A 22,881-nucleotide genomic window follows, 5' to 3' on the forward strand; every position below is an offset into this window, starting at 1 on the left:
TCTGTAATAGATTTGTGTTTTTCTGCACAAATATTTGAATTTATTGTTATTTTTGGGGTTTATATGACATGAGTTTTCTGATCCGGCCCCTTTGGGATCAAAGTAGGTTGGATACGGCCCCCGGACCAAAATGAGTTTGACACCCCTGATGTAGACAGACTAATAATAAAGTATTACTTAAACAAGTGTGAATGAAACAAAACACAACTCAGGGTAAGTTTTTCACGAGATAACAACATTCTAACATGACTTAAAGCTCACAAGAGTCCGTTTTGCGTAATATAGGATCTTTGAAACTCCAAAAAGACATTCAAATTGACTTGTACCTCGCTCATTGATTTGGTAAACAAGTCCATGGACATTCGGTCGAGAGGGTCTGGCTCTGCTGAGGGCACAGTTAAAATCAAATTAGCCTCTTTGTTTTCTCCGCTTCCCCGTTGAGCTCTTCGCGGCACAATGACATGCAAATGGACTTCACACCTGGAGGTCAGATCCATCAGGCCCAGCTCGGGGGCTTGTTTGAGGGGGGATGTTTAGGTCCCCCCCCCTTAACCTTAACATTACCTCCCATCTCCACTCGCTCACCTCGTGTTTACCTGCACAGTGAGGAAGTCCCCAGATAGTCCGTAAATGTTAGTTCAATGGAGTTCCAAATGTGTATTGTCAGTGGAGATGTGGTAATGTCGTTTAATGTGTAGTTAACAGTTAATTAATGAGTAATTACAAAGCCAATACACAAGGGGCTTTTAGTACTGCACGGCCATGTTTTCTGATACTCGGTTTGTAGAGAAAAGTGATCGAATTTGAATCCGTGTATCATTTGTTCATTTGTTTTTCAGTATAAAACCAAAAATAAGAAAACGGAAAAACAACTATTTTCTTCATTATTTGTCTCCAAAATGAAAATGAAAAAAACGGATAATGATTTGTTTTTTCAGTTTTCGATTTTGTGTTTAAATGAAGAATGGAAAAAACTAATAACGGCCGTTTTCCGTTTACGTGACTCCCCGTGACTGTGATGCCGGACTTTTGCGCTACATATCGACTGAACCAGGACTGCACCAGGTTCGGGACCAGACCGGGACCAGAGCGGGACCAGAGCGGGACCAGAGAGGGACCAGAGCGGGACCAGAGCGGGACCAGCGGAGACCGGGACCAGAGCGGGAGGGACCAGAGCGGGACCAGAGAGGGACCAGAGCGGGACCAGGGCGGACTCCGAGCTTTGAGTCCGAGCCTGCGCGGGGTCCGAGCCTCAGCTCCGAGCTCCGGCCCTGCCGTGGGCTCTGAGCCCCCGGTCTGGTCCCGGTTTGGTCTCAGTCTCGGTCTGGTCCCGGTTTCAGTTCTGATCTCAGTCTCGGTCTGGTCTCGGTCTGGTCTCAGTCTCAATCCTGCTCTGGTCCTGGTCTGGTCCTGGACCTGGATCAGTCCTGGTTCAGTCCGTATGCAGCGCAAAAGTCCGGCATCGCAGTCATGGAAGTCATGTAAACGGGAAACGGTCGTTATCCGTTTTTTCCATTTTTCAAACATAAATAATGAAGAATGTGATACTGTGTGATTTTACTCTTTTGTGTTGATTGTGTTGCTGCGGCGTTGGCCACATCTCTGTTGAAAAACACATGCTGAATCTCAATGGGAAAGGTAAAAAAAAATAAAAAATTATAAAAATAAAATGTTACTTTTCTGTCATAATCCAAATAATTCCGATTTAAACGTGCTTAATAACATTTAATCATGTAGACTGGACTGAAACAGAGCACCATAACTCTTAATTTAAGCAAAGAGACTTGTAGTTGGTATTTACTGTGACACTTTTGATGATACAATATCACGATAATTCAGTTATTTTTACGTCAGTATTTGTGGCTAGTTTTATTCAAATGTGCATAGTTTGTTTAACAGGCCAAAATGAGGAAGAATTTTGTCCAAAAGTTTCCACACATTTTTCTGATACTTTAGACTTGATTTGAACAAACATAAAGGTGTTTTCTTTTACTTTTAGTCGTCAAAAAATAACAGTGTTGGGGAGTAATAGATTACATGTACCAGAGTTACGTAATCAGAGTACAAATGATGAGTAACTGTATTCAGTTACAGTTACTGTTTCAGTGAGTGGTAATTGGATTACAGTTACTTTGTTGAAATAAATACTTTCCTGTTTTCACATTTTGGGCTGTATCCCCCCTTTTTTTTTTTTCGGTAATTCCACTCACTGCTGGAAACTAAACCAGGTCTAAACTAGATCTAAACCAGGACTAAACCAGGACTAAAACCAGGTCTAAACTAGATCTAAACCAGGACTAAACCAGGTCTAAATCAGGTCTAAAACAGGATTTAACAGGACTAAATCCTGCTGCACAGACGTGTCTCCTTCTTCTATCAGTAATATTTTTAATTTGGTTCAGTAAAGTCTGGGCTTTTTATTTTCTTTTATCAGACAAAACTTCTTATGTGAAGATTTCCTCGTCTTTGCTTCTCTACAGCAAATCAAGTAATCCAAAGTATTCAGATTACATTACTCACTTTAAGTGATTTAATACATTACGTTACAAACTACACTTTGGGGTATGTAATCTGTAATCTGTAGGGGAATACATTTTAAAAGTAAACTTCCCAACACTGGTTATGTCAAGATCCTGACTTATGCTAAATCTCTTTGGAGTTTCAAAGAATATTCAGAGTTGTGTTTCGTTTGAGTAAGAGTAGATGCTGTCTGCCTCTACAGAGCTCTAAAGTTTACGATGTTATCAAGACGTTCTCAAGTGCTCCTCCTGTTTGGAAAATGTTAAAACCACAAAGTTATGAGTTATATTAAGGAGGTGTAACGTTTTTATTAAAGGGCACGTGTTATACTTTTATTCTGATCTGTGTTATAATGTGTCAGTGTCACAAACAGACCTGGACTTGTGTTTTGTTTCATTCACACTCCACTGTGTTTTTAAGCTCCATTCACCTTCACAAGAATCATTTAGATCACTGCAGCCCTGGAACTGATTGTTCACTTGAAAACGACCCCTTCATAGCTCAATTTTGTATCACGTAGGACCTTTACACCAGGGTAATGTTCCAACAGTTCAACCGGCTTGTTCAAAAATGAAAAAGAGGTGTCTATGTCATGGCATAACCACAGGTGGGTAGTATTGAGTTACACACACGCTCTGTTACATTACCAGAGTCACTTTTTATTTGTGTACTTCTATATCTTATCACATAGTTGACTAATATGATTTTGTAGTACACTAAGTATATGTATATGTATAGGTTGTATATGTATAGGTAAAGGTTTTGGTTACTCTTTACATTCTTCGTTTATTAAAAGCTTTATATTGACCAAGAATATTTACCCTGTTTTTAATCATGGACAGTGTTGGGAGGAACGAGTTATAAAAGTAACAAATTACTGTAATGTGTTGCTTTTTGTTGTAATGCAGTAATGTGGTATTACAGGGAAAAAGTGTAATATTTTACTCGGTACAAATGTGAGTACAATGCTTTTTTAACCTGGACTTGAAGTGGTGGGTTTTTCTTCATACAAATTCACTAAAATCACAGTGATATCAACAACGCTGGAGACGCACCCGCGTAGACCATCGGGTGACCGCGAGCGAAAGGACCGGCGCAGAACTCCACGCTCCACGGGGCGAACTGCAGCTGACGCCCCATCGTGCCTTGAAGACACCCTGTTCCACAGACTCTCAGGGGCGGTCCTAGATTCCAAGTTCTAGTCCAAGATTAGTCCTGGTTTGGTCCTGGTTTAGACCTGGTTTAGACCTGGGTCAGTTCTGGTTTGAACCTGGTTCAGTCCTTGTTCAGCTCTGGTTTACTCCTGGATTAGACCTGGTTTAGACCTGGTTTAGACCTAGTTTAGTCCTGGTTCAGTCCTTGGTTCAGTCCTGGTTCAGTCCTGGTTTAGTCCTTGGTTCAGTCCTTGGTTCAGTCCTGGTTTAGTCCTGGTTTAGTCCTGGGTTCAGTCCTGGTTCAGTCCTGGTTTAGTCCTGGTTTAGTCCTGGTTTAGTCCTTGGTTCAGTCCTGGTTCAGTCCTGGTTTAGTCCTGGTTTAGTCCTGGTTAGTCCAGTCCTTGGTTCAGTCCTTGGTTTCAGTCCTGGTTTAGTCCTGGTTTAGACCTGGTTTAGTCCTAGTTTAGTCCTGGTTTAGACCTGGTTTAGACCTAGTTTAGTCCTGGTTCCAGTCCTTGGTTCAGTCCTGGTTTAGTCCTGGTTTAGTCCTGGTTCAGTCCTGGTTTAGTCCTGGTTCAGTCCTGGTTTAGTCCTGGTTTAGACCTGGTTCAGTCCTGGTTCAGTCCTGGTTTAGTCCTGGTTTAGTCCTGGTTTAGTCCTGGTTCAGTCCATATACGGTGCAAAAGTTCAGCATCTTCGCAGTTCTTTTGGTGAGAGTCACTTAAAGTGCTGCAATAGTCGTGTAATGTTTTACATTTTAAATACAGTAATATTGTAATGTAACAAATGACTTTGAAATGACAGAAACAAGTCATAAACAACACATTACAGTTTTGAAGTCACTTGCCCAACAGTGGTCATGGAAAGATATGATTTCTTCTAAACTTGATCTAAATCAGAAATGCCAAGTTATTCAGAGGATGGTGTGACACGATACAAACATTTCAAAATCAAAGGAATGATTCGATACTCAATCCTGATTCAGATGATTATTAAAAACATTCTTTCTTTAGACAATAGAATGTGATTTTCAACATTAAATCATAGTACTTTCAAGTGTGTATACAGATACTTGTTCTGGAAGGTTCAGGAAAGGTTCATTTCTGTAACTTTTTTAGTATCGATACCTCCTCAAATGAGGATCTGATTTTCAATACTTGACTTACAAATATTCCACAACATCTGGTTCCATAGACTCTTCACCACCTTAAAGGTTCTATATTACACAAAACAGACTTTTGTGAACTTTAATGCCTGACGTACACTGTGTGATATTTTCGGTCGTGTCACTCATTCCCAGCTTAAACTGTACGACCAAATCACAGGGTTTAAAAGTTCACAGCTCAAGAATCATGTTCTCACACTGTACGAACCGATGCTCAGATTTGACCTGCCTGTGCACACTGTACGATCACATAACGACCAGAGTTGTTGTTCCAGAAGAAGAAAACCACGGAATTAGAAAACCACGGACACAATGTTGATCCAGGCAAAAAACAGACGTGCTGCTTTGGCAATTTGTGCCATTCTCTGTGCAGACAAGCCCTACAAGAAGAAGTGACAAATCTGGTCAAACAAATGGCTGGGCAGACGTGGGCAGATGTGGGCAGTACGGGTTGTCAGTTCTTCAGAGGGAACTGGAGGTAGTAGCAAGTTTTCACCAATCTTCTGTTCACTCGCCGGCGCCATCATCCTCCACAACCTCATATCCTGCTTCTGCTTCTGCGTCCACACATGCTCAGTCTGACAGAATCTGGCAAATCGGCTCGTGGAACGACAGAGCGAAACCCTCACGAGAGGCGACTGGATTTCAAACAAGTTGGATTTTCTTACGACCTACGAATGCTGATCGGGAGCTGGTCGTGAGGTATTAATCTGTTTTCTTTACCCCATGTTTACTACACGAAACACGACACACGATGAAGCCAAAACTCGGCCTGATCCCAAAACAGTCACACGAGTGAAAAATCAGCTCAAAAAGGGTCAAAAATGGCACAGTGTACACCCGGCTTAAAGGCTGTACAGAGGATTTTTTTAAGGAAAGAGAAATTCAGCGATAGTCCTTGACACCACCTTCCTCCTCCACAGGTCCCTCTAGAAATAATTTAGAGACAGACACCTCAGTTTTTAGACCCTTCGTCCACTTCAGTCGCGCCATCACTGAAAGGAATCTCCAAGAATCACCTCAGTTCGTCTTCGCTCCTTTTCTCCTTCTCTTCGTCTTTCAGCGACCTCAAAAACCGACTTTCTTTTGCGGCGAACTGGTCGTGGATTCTCGTCCGACGTCGCGACAAACTTTATGCGAACTGCGAGAGAGTCACAATTAGAAAAAGCCTCTAAGAACTGCTGCATAGTTACCTTAGAAACGTAGGGAGTTTGATTGACAACCTAACAGCCAATAGAAAATGAGGCAGCCTCGTTTTCTATTGGCTGATGTTTATCTGGCCTCAACACGTCCACAGTTGATAGATTTTCTTTATTTTTTTTTTGGTCATCATAATTACAAAGCTGCTGCGTCTCTGTAATGGTATTTTAAACTTTCATTGACAATTTGAAACAAACAAAAAATCCTCCATACAACCTTTAAGTCATGTTCTAATGTTGTTCCCTCCTCAAAAACAGACCTGGAGTTGTGTTTGTTTCATCCACACATATTTGAGTAATCCTCGTGTCCTATTAGTCTGTCTACATCTCCAAAGCTCAAAATGTTCTATTCCATCTTATGATGTCATGAAGTGTTAGTTTTCAAGTTAAAAGAAGTTCATCAGAGACTGGAAATTCTAGTGCTGAAACAAAATAAATGATTGGAGTTTAAAAACGCAGTGGAGCAGATGACATCACAAGTTGGAACAGAGTGTTTTCAGTTTGAGATTAGAACTCGAGCAGGGTTTGTGTGTTAAACGTGTGAATGAAACAAAAAAACACAACTTCATGCGTGTTTTTCATTAGGAAACAAAATAACAAATAGTTTTTTTTTTAATCATGCCAACTGTTTTGTGTTCTGTTTTTCCAAATATGCAAAAGCAGAATTCACCACAATGTTTTCGAGATTAGACACACTTCTTGCACTATTTCCAAAAAGCCCAAAAGCTGTGGATTGCGCCGCGCTCAACGAACTGCTCCTCGATCCGCACGCAGCCCGTTTCGTTTGGGCGCAGGCTCATTTGAGTTGGTGAATGTTTTGTTTTGACAAAGGAAGTACAAGTGGGGGCAGTGAAAGGAGGGGCCGCGGGCTCCTGCCGAGTTTTACACACTGGTAATTAAGCGCTTTGAGTGACAGCGGCCGGGCCAAATGGCGCAGAAGGCTCCCATTGGCCGTTGCGCACTTTACAACCCGCTCTTGTTCCTCCGCGCTGCGCTCACTCGCCACTTTGAGCTGGGACGCGCACGAGAGAGCACCGCAGAGGTTTGGAGTTACCCGAGGAGGACTTAGTAGATCCGTTTAGCTTTTCAGTTGCGTTATTTTGGAGTGAAGTTTCAATTTACTTCCAAGAAAATGAGCTTCTTGCGGAGTTTGGTGACCCTGGCGCTGGTTTGTGCCTGCGCGGCGTCCGAGTACGAGTACCTGGGCTGGAGGTCGGACGCGTACAACGGGGGTCGCGGGTACGGCAAGCCCCCCCAGTGCGTGGACATACCGGACGACCTGCGCCTGTGCCACACCGTAGGCTACAACCAGATGCTGCTGCCCAACCTCCTGGAGCACGAGAGCATGGCGGAGGTGAAGCAGCAGGCGAGCAGCTGGGTACCGCTCGTGCACAAGAACTGCCACCCGGGGACCCAAGTGTTCCTGTGCTCGCTGTTCGCCCCCGTGTGCCTGGACAGACCCATCTACCCGTGCCGGTGGCTGTGCGAGGCGGTGCGCGACGGCTGCACCCCGATCATGGAGGCGTTCGGTTTCCCCTGGCCCGAGATGCTCACGTGCGACAAGTTCCCCCAGGACGACGTGTGCATCGCCATGACGCAGCCCAACGCCACCGACGCCACGAGACCGACAGGTGAGGGGGCAATTACGGCGCGCTTCGGTTCGCCGGGCAGGGGCGGTGGCGGGGCGAGGCGGGACCGACGGGGGGGCACCAATGCGGTTTGACGAAACGATGAAAACGCACTTAAACGTTCTATATTACGCATGTTACAGTGTTGTTACCTTTTTTTAGTCTCAAAATGCGAAGTTCCACCTTATGATGTCACGAAGCGGTAGTTTTCAAGTTAACATCTACTTTTTTTGACGTTTTGTTTAGTAAAGACGGGCTTTCCCGGAGCGGAAATTATCCAAATGATTTTAATGAACGTGTATGGAGTTTAAAAACACAGTGGAGCATAACTTGTAGTGTTTTCCATTTAAGAGAAGAACTAAATAGGCAGAGTTTGTGTGTTAAACTTGTACATGAAACAAAAAACAACGAAGAAAACTAACAGAAAATAGTGTAATCTGAGTCCTTTAACTCTATAAATTTAACACTTTAATGGTTAAATTGAAAGTGAAGAAATGTATTGTTTGTATATTCACAGTGATATTTGACAGACTTTTACACAATATGTTTTTATTTAAGTACATGCAACTTAAAACCACCACGTTGTGCAACAAGCGGTGTTTTTGTAACTTTTCGTTTGCAGAGTTGGCAATTGCAATTTGGAGAGTTGGACATGTGTCAGTTGTATGCGGTTAGTAATCAGAACAAGTATGATTTTTGGCACACGTTCGCAACACTAGCGTAGACGTAAGCGCTTTGAAGCAAGTACAATGCCCCCGATTGTATTAACACTGAAGGAGAATGATTAAAAAAAAATTTAATAAACAAAACAGGTTGCCAGTATTGGGCTAGATTGGCAACAAAGACAAAACATAATCTTGCCACTTAAATGAGAAAAAATAAATTAATTCAGAAGCAAATTTTCGGGTAAAAAGCGGAGCGGGCCAGATAGTAGCTGAAGGATTATTTTATTTAATTTTTTGGGTAGTTAAGTAGGCTGTATGTGCATGGTTAATAATCAGAACCAGTATGATTTTGGCTCGCTTTTGCAACACTGGGATAGTCATAAGTGCTTTGCCAGCTTTGCCAACTAGTACAAAGCCTGCGATTGTATCAACAGTGTAGAGTAACAATAAAAAGAACTGCAAATAATAAGACAGAATAGCACCAAAGCCAATCTGAAGTACATTTTGGAGTAAAAAGTGGAGCAGAGTGCATCAAGCAGTAGCAAAACAACGTCAAAAGTCACAAGTATGAGCCGAAAAAGAACAAAAGCTGTTTGTTTGTTGACCTTTTACTTAAAGCTACTACTTAAAGTCCACAACTTACATCACCGACTACATACAAACGCACACTTAGCACTGCGCAATTAGTTGCTTTAAGATAACATAAAAATTGAAGTGATCCTCTTTTATGACTGTGATGTGTGAAAAGGTGTGAATGGTGGTATAGTATTGCCATTATAAGCGCGGCAGTAAATATAACAGTAGAGTATTATGGCCATTGGGAGCTGTGGAGAGTGGGTTTTTATTGGGGTCAATGAGGCCCATTAGAGAACAGTGTTAAAGAAAGGCTCCATTCAAAAGTGTGCACGACTGCAGAGCTAAGACTTTTGTCCAGGATAGACTGCAGCTGAAGGATTATTTTATTTTATTTCATTTTATTTTATTTTATTTTATTTTATTTTATTTCATTTTATTTTATTTTATTTTATTTTGCAGGTGATTTATTTTATTTTATTTTATTTTGCAAGTGATTTATTTTATTTTGTTTTATTTTATTTATTTTATTTTATTTTATTTTATTTTATTTTACAGGTCATTATTATTATTATTATTATTATTGATTGATTGATTTTTATTTATTTATTTATAATTTTTTTAATGATAAATGCATTGGGAAATATGCCCCCAATTAGTGAGCTGATTGTACGAAATAAGCACTTGTAGTAATTTAAAATAAAAATAATGATTTGATGGATCAACATGAAATTTTTAAGTTCATATTAAGTAAATCATTATTTTTTAGTTGGTATTTGCCCTTGTTGTCACGAGTTGAAAGCATTCGGTGCAGTTTACCATTAACACATGGGTAACTACCAAAAGTTATTTTAGCCTAGTGATGCTGCTTTTCTATGGTCGCCCTTCTGGAACATTATTTATTTATTTTTTATCTAATCTTTTGGGCTTGGCTTGGATAAATACAGGCCTGTGATAATCGCTTTGTATTAGGAACGCTGCCATAAATCGGCCAGCTGATTGTACAAAATAAACATTTGTCGTAAATGAAAATGAAAATACTGCAATTTGAGCGATGTTGTCTGCGTACGAAATGTTGCATAACTAAACTGAGGCTGCCAACAGTTTCACATTTGCTAATTGTCAGTCTTGAGATCCAAAATTGTTATTGTGCACGAAGATAGTGCAGTAGCTGGCTCGCTTCTTCTTTTTTTTTTTTTTTCCAATACTGTTTTTGTATTTTGTTTTGAGAGACATTTGCCAAAACAAAGCAACTTTCACAGTTAGTTTATTGAGTTTATCGTACTTAACAGATTATAATTTCCGTAAATTTTAAGCAATATTATGTTTTAAAACAAGTCACAGTAGCATAGTGTTTTACCTTATCACAACTTTTTCTGTTCATTCTGTATTTTATTGACTAGACACTTTAAATGAGTTCAAATCATAAAGTGTTGTTCAAAAAAGTCAGTTGAATGCATTTAAATATGTTCATGCAAGTACCCTGCACAAAACGTTTGGGGTAGTACTAATTGTTTAGTGTCAGTAAACAGTATACTAAGTAGTTCATTAGATTCCTGTTAGAATTTATACACTATTTGTTAATGTGTTTTTAAAGTACCCCATTAATCTTTTAATTACTGTTTACTAGCATAATTAGCAATCGCAATTAACACGTGATCCCGAAAGTAGGTCAAATTAGGTTGGGTTTTTTGCCATTTGTAGTTAAAAACATTGGAAAAACATGCGCGAAAGGCTCAAAGTGCACCTTGAGACATTAAAACACAATGGAAATGTGTAGATTTTTATATAAATGTCTTTTTTTTCTATTTTAGTGATTCAAGTTAACTGGACTTACATTTTTTAAGTAGGTAAAACCATTGGAAAAACATGTACGAAAGGCTCAAATTGCACCATGAGACAAAAAAAAAAAAAAAGTTGATTTTTATTATATTAAGTGTCATTTTCTTCTATTTGAGTGATTCAAGTTAACTGAAGTTACATTTTTAAAGTTGTTAAAACATTGGAAAAACATTTGCGAAAGACTCAAAGTGCACCATGAGACATTAAAACACAATGGGAATGTGTAGATTTTTATATAAATGTCTTTTTTTCTATTTGAGTGATTCAAGTTAACTGGACTTACATTTTTTAAGTTGTTAAAAACATTGGATAAACGTGTGAAAAGCTCAAAGTGCACCATGAGACATAAAACACGAAAAAAAAGTAGGTTTTTATTTAAATGTCATCTGTTTTCTATCTGAGTGATTCAAGTAACTGGACTTACATTTTTTAAGTTGTTAAAAACATTGAAAAAAACTGTTGCGAGAGGCTCTAAGTGCGCCATGAGACATAAAAAAAAAAAAAAAATTATAGATTTAAATGTCATCTTTTTGTTCTTTTTATGTGATTCAACATTGTTCAAGTAGTTAAAAACTGCAAAAAACATGTACGAAACGCTCAAAGTGCACCATGAGACAAAAAAAAAAAAAAAAAAAAAGTAAATTTTTATTTAAATGTTTTGAAAAATTTGAAAAATGTTTGCAAAAGACTCAAAGTGCACCATGAGACATTTAAAACACAATGGGAATGTGTAGATTTTTATATAAATGTCTTTTTTTTTATTTGAGTGAGAGTTAATTGGACATAAATTTTTTTAAGAAGTTAAAACATTGGAAAAAACATTTGTGAAACTCTCAAAGTGCACCATGAGACACAAAAAAACAACAACACAAATGTGTACATTTTTATTTCAGGGTCATCTTTTTTCTATTTGAGTGATTCAAGTAACTGGGCTTAAATAGTTTAAGTAGTTAAAAACAGGAAAAAGTATGTACGAAAGGCTCAAAGTGCACCATGAGACAAAAAAAAAATAAATAAATAAAGAAATATTTGAGTGATTCAAGTTAACTGAACTTAGATGTTTTAAGTTGTTAAAACATTTGAAAAATGTTTGCAAAAGGCAAAAGTGCACCATGAGACACTAAAACACAATGGAAATGTGTAGATTTTTATATAAATGTCTTTTTTTTTAAATATTTGAGTGATTCAAGTAACTAAACTTACATTTTTTAAGTAGAACAAGTTAACATTGTTAGTTTGGATCAACATAAACTAATGAGAACAAGTAGCTCATACACTTCTGAGTCTATTTTGTCATTTGCTGAAAGTTATCATGAGTTCAAAAGTGTTGTCAACTTCCGCGCATAGTTTACACAACTAGCTAGCAAACATTCTCTTAGCCTCGGGACGTTGCTTTTCCTGCGCTAGCCCTTTTGGACCAGTTGTTGTTTTAGCTGATGGTTTTTCGGAGCAGTGATTTGACTCGGCAAAGCAAACAGGCCTGTCTTTTAATGGGTGTCGAGTTCCACACCTGTGATGTAGATGTGGGGTTTGCCGTGTTGTTTCAGAGGGCTAAAAACGCCAACAAAAAGAGTCAGGAGGAACCTTTTGGGAGGAAATCCAGACGTGAAAGTCCTGCCCATCTACGCGGTCACACTTGAGGATCTGATCTGCTCCACTGGTGTCAAAAGCAGGTCAAAGGTCAAACGCTCAGGGCTAGGAGATGAGGAGATGAGGATACATGGAAAAAGTAATTGGTACATTTGATTTCATTTGATCGAGATGGAGATTTAGTCAAGTCTAATGTTCAGTGATCAGATTGGAGAAGTCTCCAGCCAGTCTTCTGTCACTAAAAGCATGTGGTTTGGAGCAGACTGAACACTTAAGATGAATAAATTGGGCCTGACTGTTCTGGTAATGTTCATGAAATCAATACCGAAAACCATTTTAATATCATTTTTGAAAAGAAATAAATCAATCAAATACACACACATAAGTTATGAGTTTACATAAGTACATTTAGTTCAACAGTTTTCAGACACCATGCCCAAACTACTTGAGTATATCTGACAATTAGGGTGTATAATTTGCCCCAGTGTCAGAAATTCAACTTGCACCCAAGTTTAACATGTGACAATACCAATTAAAAGAAAATCTGTGGAATATTAGCTCAATTGAGCTCAATTTATATCTATTGGGTCCACCAAGCCTCAAAGCCTTAATTTCCAGTCTAATGATGTCCATAAGGCTCTGGCAGAAAAGCTTTTTTTTTTTTTTTTTTTTTTTTTTTATAACTTTAAAGATCATGTTTTTATATCTATATATATATCTATCTATCTATCTATCTATCTATCTATCTATCTATATATATATATATATTATATATATATATATATATATTATCATTTATTATTATTATTATGAATTATTATTATATATATATTTTTATAATATTGCTTATTCAAGGTCCTTGAAGTCCCAAAGAAATGACACTTTTGCCATATCTCAGAAACTAATGATGATAGAGACATTAAAGTGATACCAAATGATCCACAATTTCCATATTTATATTCAACTTCCATTGATACTATGAGGCTAAATTAATTATTTCTGATGTTATTAAAGAAAACCTGATTTATCAGCTCAGATTTAAGGCTTCAGAGGCTTGGTGGGCCCAGTAGATATCAATAATATTTCATGAAATTTCTCATGGAAGTTTACTTTGGCAAGTGTAAAAAATTTATACTAGGTACAGATTGATTTTCAAAAAATTTCCAAAAAGTTGGGCAAATGATGCACCCTACTTACAATGTAATAGTAATTTCCATCTAGTCTAGTCCTGAAAACGTAAAAAAAGGTTTTTCTCTTCCCACTGTGTCTACAAGCTTTAGGTTTATTTGAACATTTATTTTTTGCTCTTCTGCTTCATGTTTGATTATGTTTTTCTTGTTTTTGTGGCCTATCTGTTGAAAATTTTGCATTATTTATTTCATTTTCTTATCCTTGCGATTACATTGACTTTGAAGTAATAGTACTCCAAACTGATTTTGCCATGTGTGTCTGAAAAATTCAACCATTTTCCAAAACTTTTCTAGCTGGTTTGTAGTTTTTGTTGGGCATGCTACTTATTTTCAAATAATTTTTTCAAATCTTTTGCTTAAGATTTTGAATGCATCTTGCCCCCGCCTTAATGTGCAGTAAATCTAATGATCAGTGTACAGTCTACTGAAGAGGCTGTACTGGACAAAGTGGACACATGTGGTAGCCATTGACTCCAAGGTGTTTGTGGAGCCCAAGGACAACACTGGGATAGAGTCCAGAAAGGATTGGAAATAGAGTTTGAAACTGCATCTGTCAGTATGAAATTTATGCCAAAGAATTGCTGATAATGAGCCAAATAGGGTAATCAGCCACATTTCCTTCCATTTTGTTGTACTTTTAGTTTTCACAGTCCTACTACATTTTACTTGAGTAACATGATTTGGTAACGTGGTCCAACTCCATTATTTTTTGGTAGCTTACCTAAAAATATTATTTACTTGTTCCATTAAAGGCGCATTATGTAACTTTTGTCCATTCCTCGTCTTGATGGTACGGAAGCCAAGAGGGGTCACAACAAACGCAAACGGCGCAACAAATACAAATGTGACAACACAACAAAAAGCCACAACAAACCAAAAAAAAAAACACAACGGAAATGACGGCGGGACTCGATTTTAATGCAAACGCCGCAACAAATACAAAAGCCACAACACAAACGCAAATGCCACAACACATCAAAAAGCCACAACAGAAGTGACCGCGGGACTCTATTTTCTGACGGACTGATCAAGCGACAAGTGAAGAAGAAGAACTACAACGTGAAACGAATAATGATAAAACATTAAATTACTTTTACTTATGTTTCCAACTTCTCCGTTCCTTTACTTTTCACGTTGTAGTTCTTCTTCTTCACTTGCCGCTTGATCGGTCCGTCGGAAAATAGAGTCCCGTGGTCACTTCCGCAGTGGCTTTTTGATGTGTTGTGGCTTTTTGATGTGTTGCGGCTTTTTAATGTGTTGTGGCATTTGCGTTTGTGTTGTGGCGTTTGTATTTGCTGCGGTGTTTGCATTAAAATCGAGTCCCGCGGTCATTTCCGTTGTGGCTTTTTGATGTGTTGTCGCATTTGTATTTGTTGCGCCGTTTGCGTTTGTTGTGACCCCTCTCGGCTTCTGTACGATGGAGATGTTATTGCTTCACTTTGAACGTTCTGTATATGGAATGGAGACAAATCGGCGGTTCCATCAGGTTACAGGTGAGATCTGTGGAGTGCAAGCACACAGTAAGAATGCACGCTTTTCAAGATTTGTTCGAACAGTAAAACACCTGAAAATGCGAAGAAAAGTGAAGTTTTCCATGGGATTACCTCATGGGAAAATGTTAATCAAACTCTGTCTGTTTTGGAATATTTAAGCAGTTATTCAGATACTTCTAACTATGTTTGCTTGTTAAAATTTGAAGTCGTCAGATCTCAGAAGCTAAGAAAGGTTTGGTTAATACTTGGATACATATAGGGCTGTGCAAAAATATCAAAATATCGATATATCATATTGTTTATTTTGACGACACAGTATTGATATTGTAGGCTGCTGTATCGATATATTGCCAAGAGTATTTTTTGGTGTATTTTACGAAATTATTTTGTTTTAGAGCTACAATTTTGTTGCTTGTTTAGAGGAAAGGAACTCGTTTATGCGTCACATTTGACATTTTCACAGTTTCGATGATTAAAACTGGAGTGTTTCATATGAACTTTGCACAAGAAGTGGTTTAACAAAGACTTCACATGATTTAGACACTTTTTGACGATTTGAAATATACCGTATAGAACCGAAAGAGCACTGTATCAAGATATGTATCGTACCGTGGCCTATGTATCACGGTATGTATCATTTCGGCAACTTCTTAATGATATCCAGCCCTAATACCATACCAACTTTTATAAATTTATGAAGCACTTGAAAAACCTTACAGCTGGCCAAACGCTGTAAACAAACATAGAACAGACAAGGACAAACGTCACAAAAGTCACAATTCAACGACTGAATTTTTTGGATTATAAGGCGCAATGTCAGTAGTGTTGAATTCTCTCATCTATTTTCATACATCAGACACACCGGATTATAAGGCGCATTAAGCGAAACCAGCCAAACTTTATTCAGTTTGTCCACAATAACTCTCAACATTGTTCAGCTGTAACATAAAATACAAAATACACTCACTCTTTCAGTTCATTCCTCTTCCATCCTCTTCAAATCCAACAAATTCTTCATCTTCAATGTCTGAGTTTAACAGTTGGGCGATTTCGGCATCCGCTTGTCATTATCCGAGTCAGTCTTGTCACTGTTTCTTAGCTGTTCAGTGATGATTCGTGAAAGCTCGGACGACACTTGAGACTGACACGTTAGCCCAGGCATCCACGATCCATTGCCTTGCTGTTTTGGTGATTGTGTTTTACTCCATGAGGCTCCTGACTGCTCTGACAATCCATCAAGTGGCGCTGCTTCATAGTTTACCAAAGTCGTACTAAAAAACTTTGGCAGATTTTTGAGTGCCGTGTACCACATAAAACTGGGTCAAGGTCAGTAAGCACCACACACAATTATTGTATTTTCTGCACTATAAGGTGCTCTGGGTTATAAGGTGCACTGTCATTGAATGGTCTATTTTCAATCTTTTTTCACATATAAAACGGACTATAAGGCGCATTAAACGAAACACAACAGTTAGATAAGTCAGTCAAACTTTATTTAACGCGTTCACAATAACTCTCAACTTTGTTCAATTGTAACACGTAAAAAACATACTATGTGAGATGCTAAATTGTTCGTGTATTCACAATAACTCATAATTGTTCAAACAGTTCGGTGATTACAGTGTCCAGCACGTCCACATCCCTCTCGTCATTATCCGAGTCAGTGTGGTTACTGTTCCCTGGAGTTCAGTTCAGTAATGATTCTGGTTTTGGTGAAAGCTCGTACCATAGTTGATACTGACCCTTAGTCCAGGCGTCCACGATCCGTTGGCAGATTGTGGCGTAAGTCACTTGGCGCTGTCTCCCTGTCTTGGTGAATGTGTGTTCTCCTTGAGTTTAAAGTGGGCGTTGTGAGCGTGTCTCTTGATAGGTTCATTTTGATATTAAAAGGAATCACAGTCTGTATTACTCCACGATGTTCCTGACTACGGGAGCCGTAATGCTGCAAGTGGAGTGGCTTTGTAGTTTACTAAATTTGTACTAAAACACCCCAAAAAATGTATATATAAGGCACTCTGGATTATAAGGCGCGCAGTCGTTTTTTGATGAAATTAAAGACTTTTAAGTGCGCCCTATTGTGTGGAAAATACGGTAATACAGAAGGATTAAAAGGCGCACTGTTGATCTTTGAGAAAGTTAAAGGATTTTAAGTGCGCCTTAGTCCAAAAAATACGGTACTAAATGGATGGGGGATCTTTCGGAATACCATGTGCTACAATGAGACAGCAATGACTCTAGTGAGAAAGTGGTACGTGTGGGTGATTGGTCGTTGTACTGGTCAATGGCGCAGACGTTCCTTCTCTCAGTCTATCCCAGGGCAGCTGTGGCTACAATACCACCAAGAAGTATGGAGTCAACGAACAAAAGTTACTCAAACAGACGTATTTGAGTAAAAGTCACAGTTCTGCTTTTAATTTAATACGTTTTGGCAGTTCCTTTTTTGCAAACACACGATCTTGTTTCTTGAATTCACCAAAGTAGACTTGAGTTCCACCGGCCATCTATCACCAACGGAGCTCTGGATTCTTCAAACCTGTGGGGAACGACACGGAGGAGAGAGGATTGGGAAAACAAACAGAAGACTTTGGAGGAGGAAGAGGGATGTTGTAAGAGAGAAAAGAGAGAGAGAGAGAGGGGAGAGGAAGAGGAATCGCTCTGGAGGGACAAACAGAAGGATACTCGCCAAAACCACGAGAAAGCAGCTATCACGTTCAGAACATGGACCTGGCTGGAATAGTTTTGGTTGGACTTTTCTTTGGATCAGATTGTTGAAATTGTCTTCACTTGACCGTCAAAATGCACTTCCATGTACTTTTTTGTTACTGTTGAATTTGATTTTCACAAAAAGTAAAAGCTCGGTACAACCATTTTCAGTGTTTCAAAATGACTGTAGTTCAAACACAGGTCAAGATCATTTTTAGATTTTTTTAAGGAAAGATCAAATATTTTACCTGTTTTATGATATTTTTCAGTATTTATACTTAAGTAAGTATTTTATAAGTTATTAAGTTTTATACTAGACTTATATCAGTTTTATAGTGATTACACTTGTAGATGTCTGCTGCTGTTCCTATTACTACAACTACTACTATTACTACAACTACTACTATTACGACTACTAACACTACTACTACCAGTACTACTACTACCACTACTACTACTACTACTACTACTACTATTATTACTACTACTAACATAACTGCTACCACTACTACTACTACTACTACTATTATTACTACTACTACCACTACTACTACTACTTCTATTACTACTACTACTAATACAACTACTACCAGTACTACGGCTGCTACTACTACTACTGCTACAACCCCTACTACCAGTACTATTGTCGGTACTACTACTACTACTACTACTCCTGCTACCACTACTACTACTACTATCATTACTGCTGCTACTACTACTACTACTACCACTACTACTACTACTACTACTACTACTACTACTACTTCTACTACTACCATTACTGCTGCTACTACTACTATTACTATGACTACTACTACTACTACTACTACCGTTACTACTGCTACTACTACTACTAATACGGCTATTACTGGTACTGCTGCTACTACTACTACAACAACAACAACTACTACTGCTACTACTAGTACTACCGCGACGACTACTACTACTACTATTATTACTACTTGTACTACTAGTACTACAACTACTATTACTACTACTAACATAAATACTACCAGTACTACTACTGCTACAACCCCTGCTAGCACTACTACCACTACTACTACTATTACTACTACTACCATTACTACTACTACTACTACTACTACTACTACTACCACAACTACTACCACTACCATTACTGCTGCTGCTACTACTATTACTATGACTACTACTACTACTACTTCTACTTACTACTACTACTACTACTACTACTACTACTACTGCTTAGGTTCAAAAATACAGTTTTGAAAGTCCATTCATAAATGTTTTGTTTCCTTGTGTTTAAGGTAATATACATGTTGAAACTGTATCCCTTTCAAACCATTGTACAGTCAGTGAAGAGTTAAGTGTCTTGCCCGATGACACGGCAGCTGTATACTTTAGTGAGAGCAGGATTTGGAGTGCGACTACTACAGCTTAGTCTTTATATAAACTACTCTAGTCTATGTAAACTACTAAAACTGTCACTTCTACTACTGCCAGTTCATATTTCTATCTACTAATTTTTTCCAGTTGAACGTTTTACAAGGTCTTCATAACTTTGTGTAACTGAATCGATAATACATTTTAAAGGGCAAATATTACTCTATTTTCGCTTCCCTCATCAAAAACACAGCCAGAGTTGTGTTTTGTTTCATTCACACATGTTTAGTTCATCTCTCAAACAGAAAACACTCTCTTCCACCTTGTGATGTCATGTGGTAATACAGGAAGTGCTCCACTGTGTTTTTAAAACTCCTCACACCTTCACTAGAATCACCTGGATCATTTCAGCTCTGGAATTTTGTGCGGGATGAGTTGGAAAATCAGTTTCTATATCATAATAAAATGAAATGTGAATGTGGCGAGACCAAATGTTGAAATATCGGGCCTTGTTTATGTTGTTCATTTTACCGATCTTCCCAAAGCCACACACGTTTTTTCAGTTTGTAATATCAATATAATTCGCATTTGCTCGCAGAAGTTTACTATGAAATCGTATTTTAAATATTTTTCTCTTGTCCCCATGTCCTACTAGCCTAGATTCATCAGCCGGTTTTACTTGGTTTCACTTCGTACAAACCGTCTGACCTCGCAGCCTTTGATTTCGTTCGCTTGACAGTAGGCAGGTACTTTTTATCTTTTAACCAGTCGCTGCTATTTGGTCGTGACGTATGTAATGCACCGCCGTATATTAAGCTTTTCCCAAATCCCGTAGGAAGAAGGACAATAACGTCTTTCCCCTTGACAAAATTCACCAAACATTCTCTTTGTTCCGACTTTAAATCTCAGGAATCGTTGACAACACCGAATATATGACTCTTCGCTGATTGGCTGGTGCCTGAACTTTCACTTCCAGGGTTTTTGTGAACCAACTGTCTGTTGTATTTTGATTCCTGACCTAGTTGCTGGAGAGAAATGAAAGTGAGCGAAGGCACTAGGACTGGCTAATGTCCTACAGCCTCTGTAACTGTTGATTTGGAAAGAAATATTAATTATTTCCTTACTTGATTACCATGAACATAATTTGTAAGCAGCGCAACACAAGAAACTTAGAAAGCAACAGAATTTCTTCAAAAATCATTCTGAATCAGTTTTGAGATATATTATAACTTGTGTGTGTGATTAATATAATATAGACAACGAAAAAATATATATTATTATTTAAATTTATATGAATATAGATTAATATAGAAATTTAGACGACATTCAGACTGCAGGGCTTAATGATCAATTTGGATTTTTTTGTGAAATCCAAGTTTTTTGCGAGGTCGTTCACATTTCCAGTTAAATGTGACTTGTGTGTGATCTCCAGTGTGAACTTTAAATCCCCTAAAAGTGTCCCGCATGTGCATTGGACGACACGACGACGTCACACACAGCGAGTGTACTCAGAGTTTACGGAAGTCGCCTAAACACTGAGATTGTCTCCCAAAATCCGGTCCAGTTCTTGGTAAAATGGACAGGTGACACATCCACGGCCGCTTCGTTTGTTTGAGTCTTTAGCCTCCTTGTATTTGGCTCGCAGGCTCTTTGTTTTTTGTTGACATTGGACTCAGGATGCCTGTAGCTGTGCTTGGACATTTCTTTGGCAATCATTTCAAAAAACGACCAGTTCCAATAAGACTCCTCCAATTTGGCCTGAATACAGCGACCCCCCCAAATATTGAATAAACTCATTAACCTCGACTAGACTCCGAGCCTGACGTGTAGGTGGGATGAATGTGACCTGGCCGTTCAGACTGAAGTCACATGTCAAAAGATCAGAAAAGTATCGGTTTTAGGAGCACATATCCAAGTGTCCTGGGTCACATTTAAAAAAAAAATCAGATCTGTGTGGTTCAGACTGTCATTAAAAGATCAGATACAGGTCACATAGGGGCCAAAAAATCAGATTTGGGTCACTTCAGGCTGCAGTCTGAACATAGCTTTTAGTTTCATAAAGGGTACAATTCAGGGAGACCTTCGAGCCAGGGGGACTTTCCAGCTGATTTCCTCTCTTTTGAACTAAAGGTAAAAGGGGTTGTTAACTTGAAAACTACCACTACATGACATCACAAGGAGGAACGGAACATTTTGAGCTTTGGAAATGTAGCCAGACTGTTAATAAATGATTACTCAAACATGTGCGAATGAAACAAAACACAACTCCAGGTCTGTTTTTGAGGAGGGAACACCATTCTAACATGACTCCAAGCTTATAAAAGTTCATTTTACGTAGTGCGGGACCTTTTGACAAGAACATAGTCTTCCGTGCACTTCTAAACCTTTTAAACATTTTTAATTGAATTGTTTCTTTTGCAATAGTTGGGAATTTCCACGTATATTTTTTTCCCCTTATTTCAGTCAGAGCTTATATGCCTGAGCAGTTGGTGGTCTCCGTTGGGATAAGGGTACAGTATCCGAATGTTTATGTATGGAAATGGTTGGCGGACGGGGGCGAGGCGAGGAGGGGGGGGCGAGCGCGATGACTGACAGCCCAGTATGTGCACTCGGCTCTGGGCTTGGCTTGGCTGAGAAAGAGCCTCTTTTCATGGTAAGAGGACCACACAGGCCTGAGGGGGGGGAGACTGCAGACATCAGCTGTTCGCGTGGGGTTTGGGTGGACGGGGAGAGGGCCCAGCGGGGGGTGCCGGTGCCGGAGCCCTATGGAGGCACAAAGAAGGCTTACATTATAGTAGGTTTGAGCGTGTACAGAGTATGGAGGAGAGTGTATGCTAATGTAACGTGCGGCGTTTACTGTAAAATTCACTGGAAGTTTTGGTACCACTGGAATAATTCGACCTTAAAACATGAAAAACAGAACCGATTCATTTGAAACCAAAGTTATTCCAAAGTTATTCCTCACTCACCGCATGTATTCAGAGCGTTCTAATTACCCGCCACGGTGAGTTTAGAAGCACTTTTGACAAGTTTGACAAGCATGTTAACACACACTTCCTGATTATGAGACGATACAGATCAGACTTAACTGGGGTAAGACAAATCTTGATCAAATACACAGAATAATACTGTACAGGGACGTCACGAAGACTTTATTGATAACAAACAGTTTATTAGGCCCCTTCCAGATGACGGTGTATGTTTTATAGAACCGTGCCTAACTTTCCAACTGTAAAAGATAGAAACTTCATTTTCCCCCCGTGAAAAGCTGAGAAAAGCAGCTTTCCGAGCATATTCCCGGCATTATTCTACGTCAAACGCTGCGTGATGACCAGTGTTGGGAAGGTGACTTTTAAAACATATTCCCCTACAGATTACAGATTACACACCCCAAAATGTAGTTTGTAACGTAATCCATTAAATTACTTAAAGTGAGTAACGTAATCTGAATACTTTGGATTACTTGATATTGTCATGTTTTTTAAAACTACATGAATGTAACAACCACATCCTGAAAATTCATGTTTGTTTTCTTCAAATTGTCTGTTGAGCCCAAGTCTCCATGAACAGACTTTTGTTTTACTGTAGAGAAGCAAAGACGAACATCTGAACAAAAGATGTTTTATCTGCTTAAAGAAAATAAAAAACCCAGTCTTTACTTAACCAGATTAAAAATATTATTGATAGAGAAATGATTTTTATATGAGGTCACTGCTGCTTTAAATTATGTCCATCTAATGTTAGTGTCATATTGTTTAGTCCTGGTTTTAGTTCTGGTTTAGTCCTGGTTTTAGTTC

General features: G+C 38.7%; 1 protein-coding gene across 1 annotated transcript in view; it reads left to right on the forward strand.

Moving 5' to 3' along the window:
* The first annotated feature begins 6,924 nt into the window (after positions 1-6,924).
* sfrp1a (secreted frizzled-related protein 1a) overlaps positions 6,925-22,881 on the forward strand; it is a 61,188-nt gene continuing 45,231 nt past the window's right edge. Inside the window, exon 1 of the mRNA XM_020931035.2 lies at positions 6,925-7,669. Within this exon, the coding sequence (XP_020786694.1) occupies positions 7,171-7,669 (499 nt within the window). The 5' untranslated portion in view covers positions 6,925-7,170. The remainder of the gene's footprint in view (positions 7,670-22,881) is intronic.

Source organism: Boleophthalmus pectinirostris, unplaced genomic scaffold (genome assembly GCF_026225935.1).
Source record: "Boleophthalmus pectinirostris isolate CB_2022bp ecotype Guang Dong unplaced genomic scaffold, ASM2622593v1 HiC_scaffold_4, whole genome shotgun sequence".
Classification (NCBI taxonomy): domain Eukaryota; kingdom Metazoa; phylum Chordata; class Actinopteri; order Gobiiformes; family Gobiidae; genus Boleophthalmus; species Boleophthalmus pectinirostris.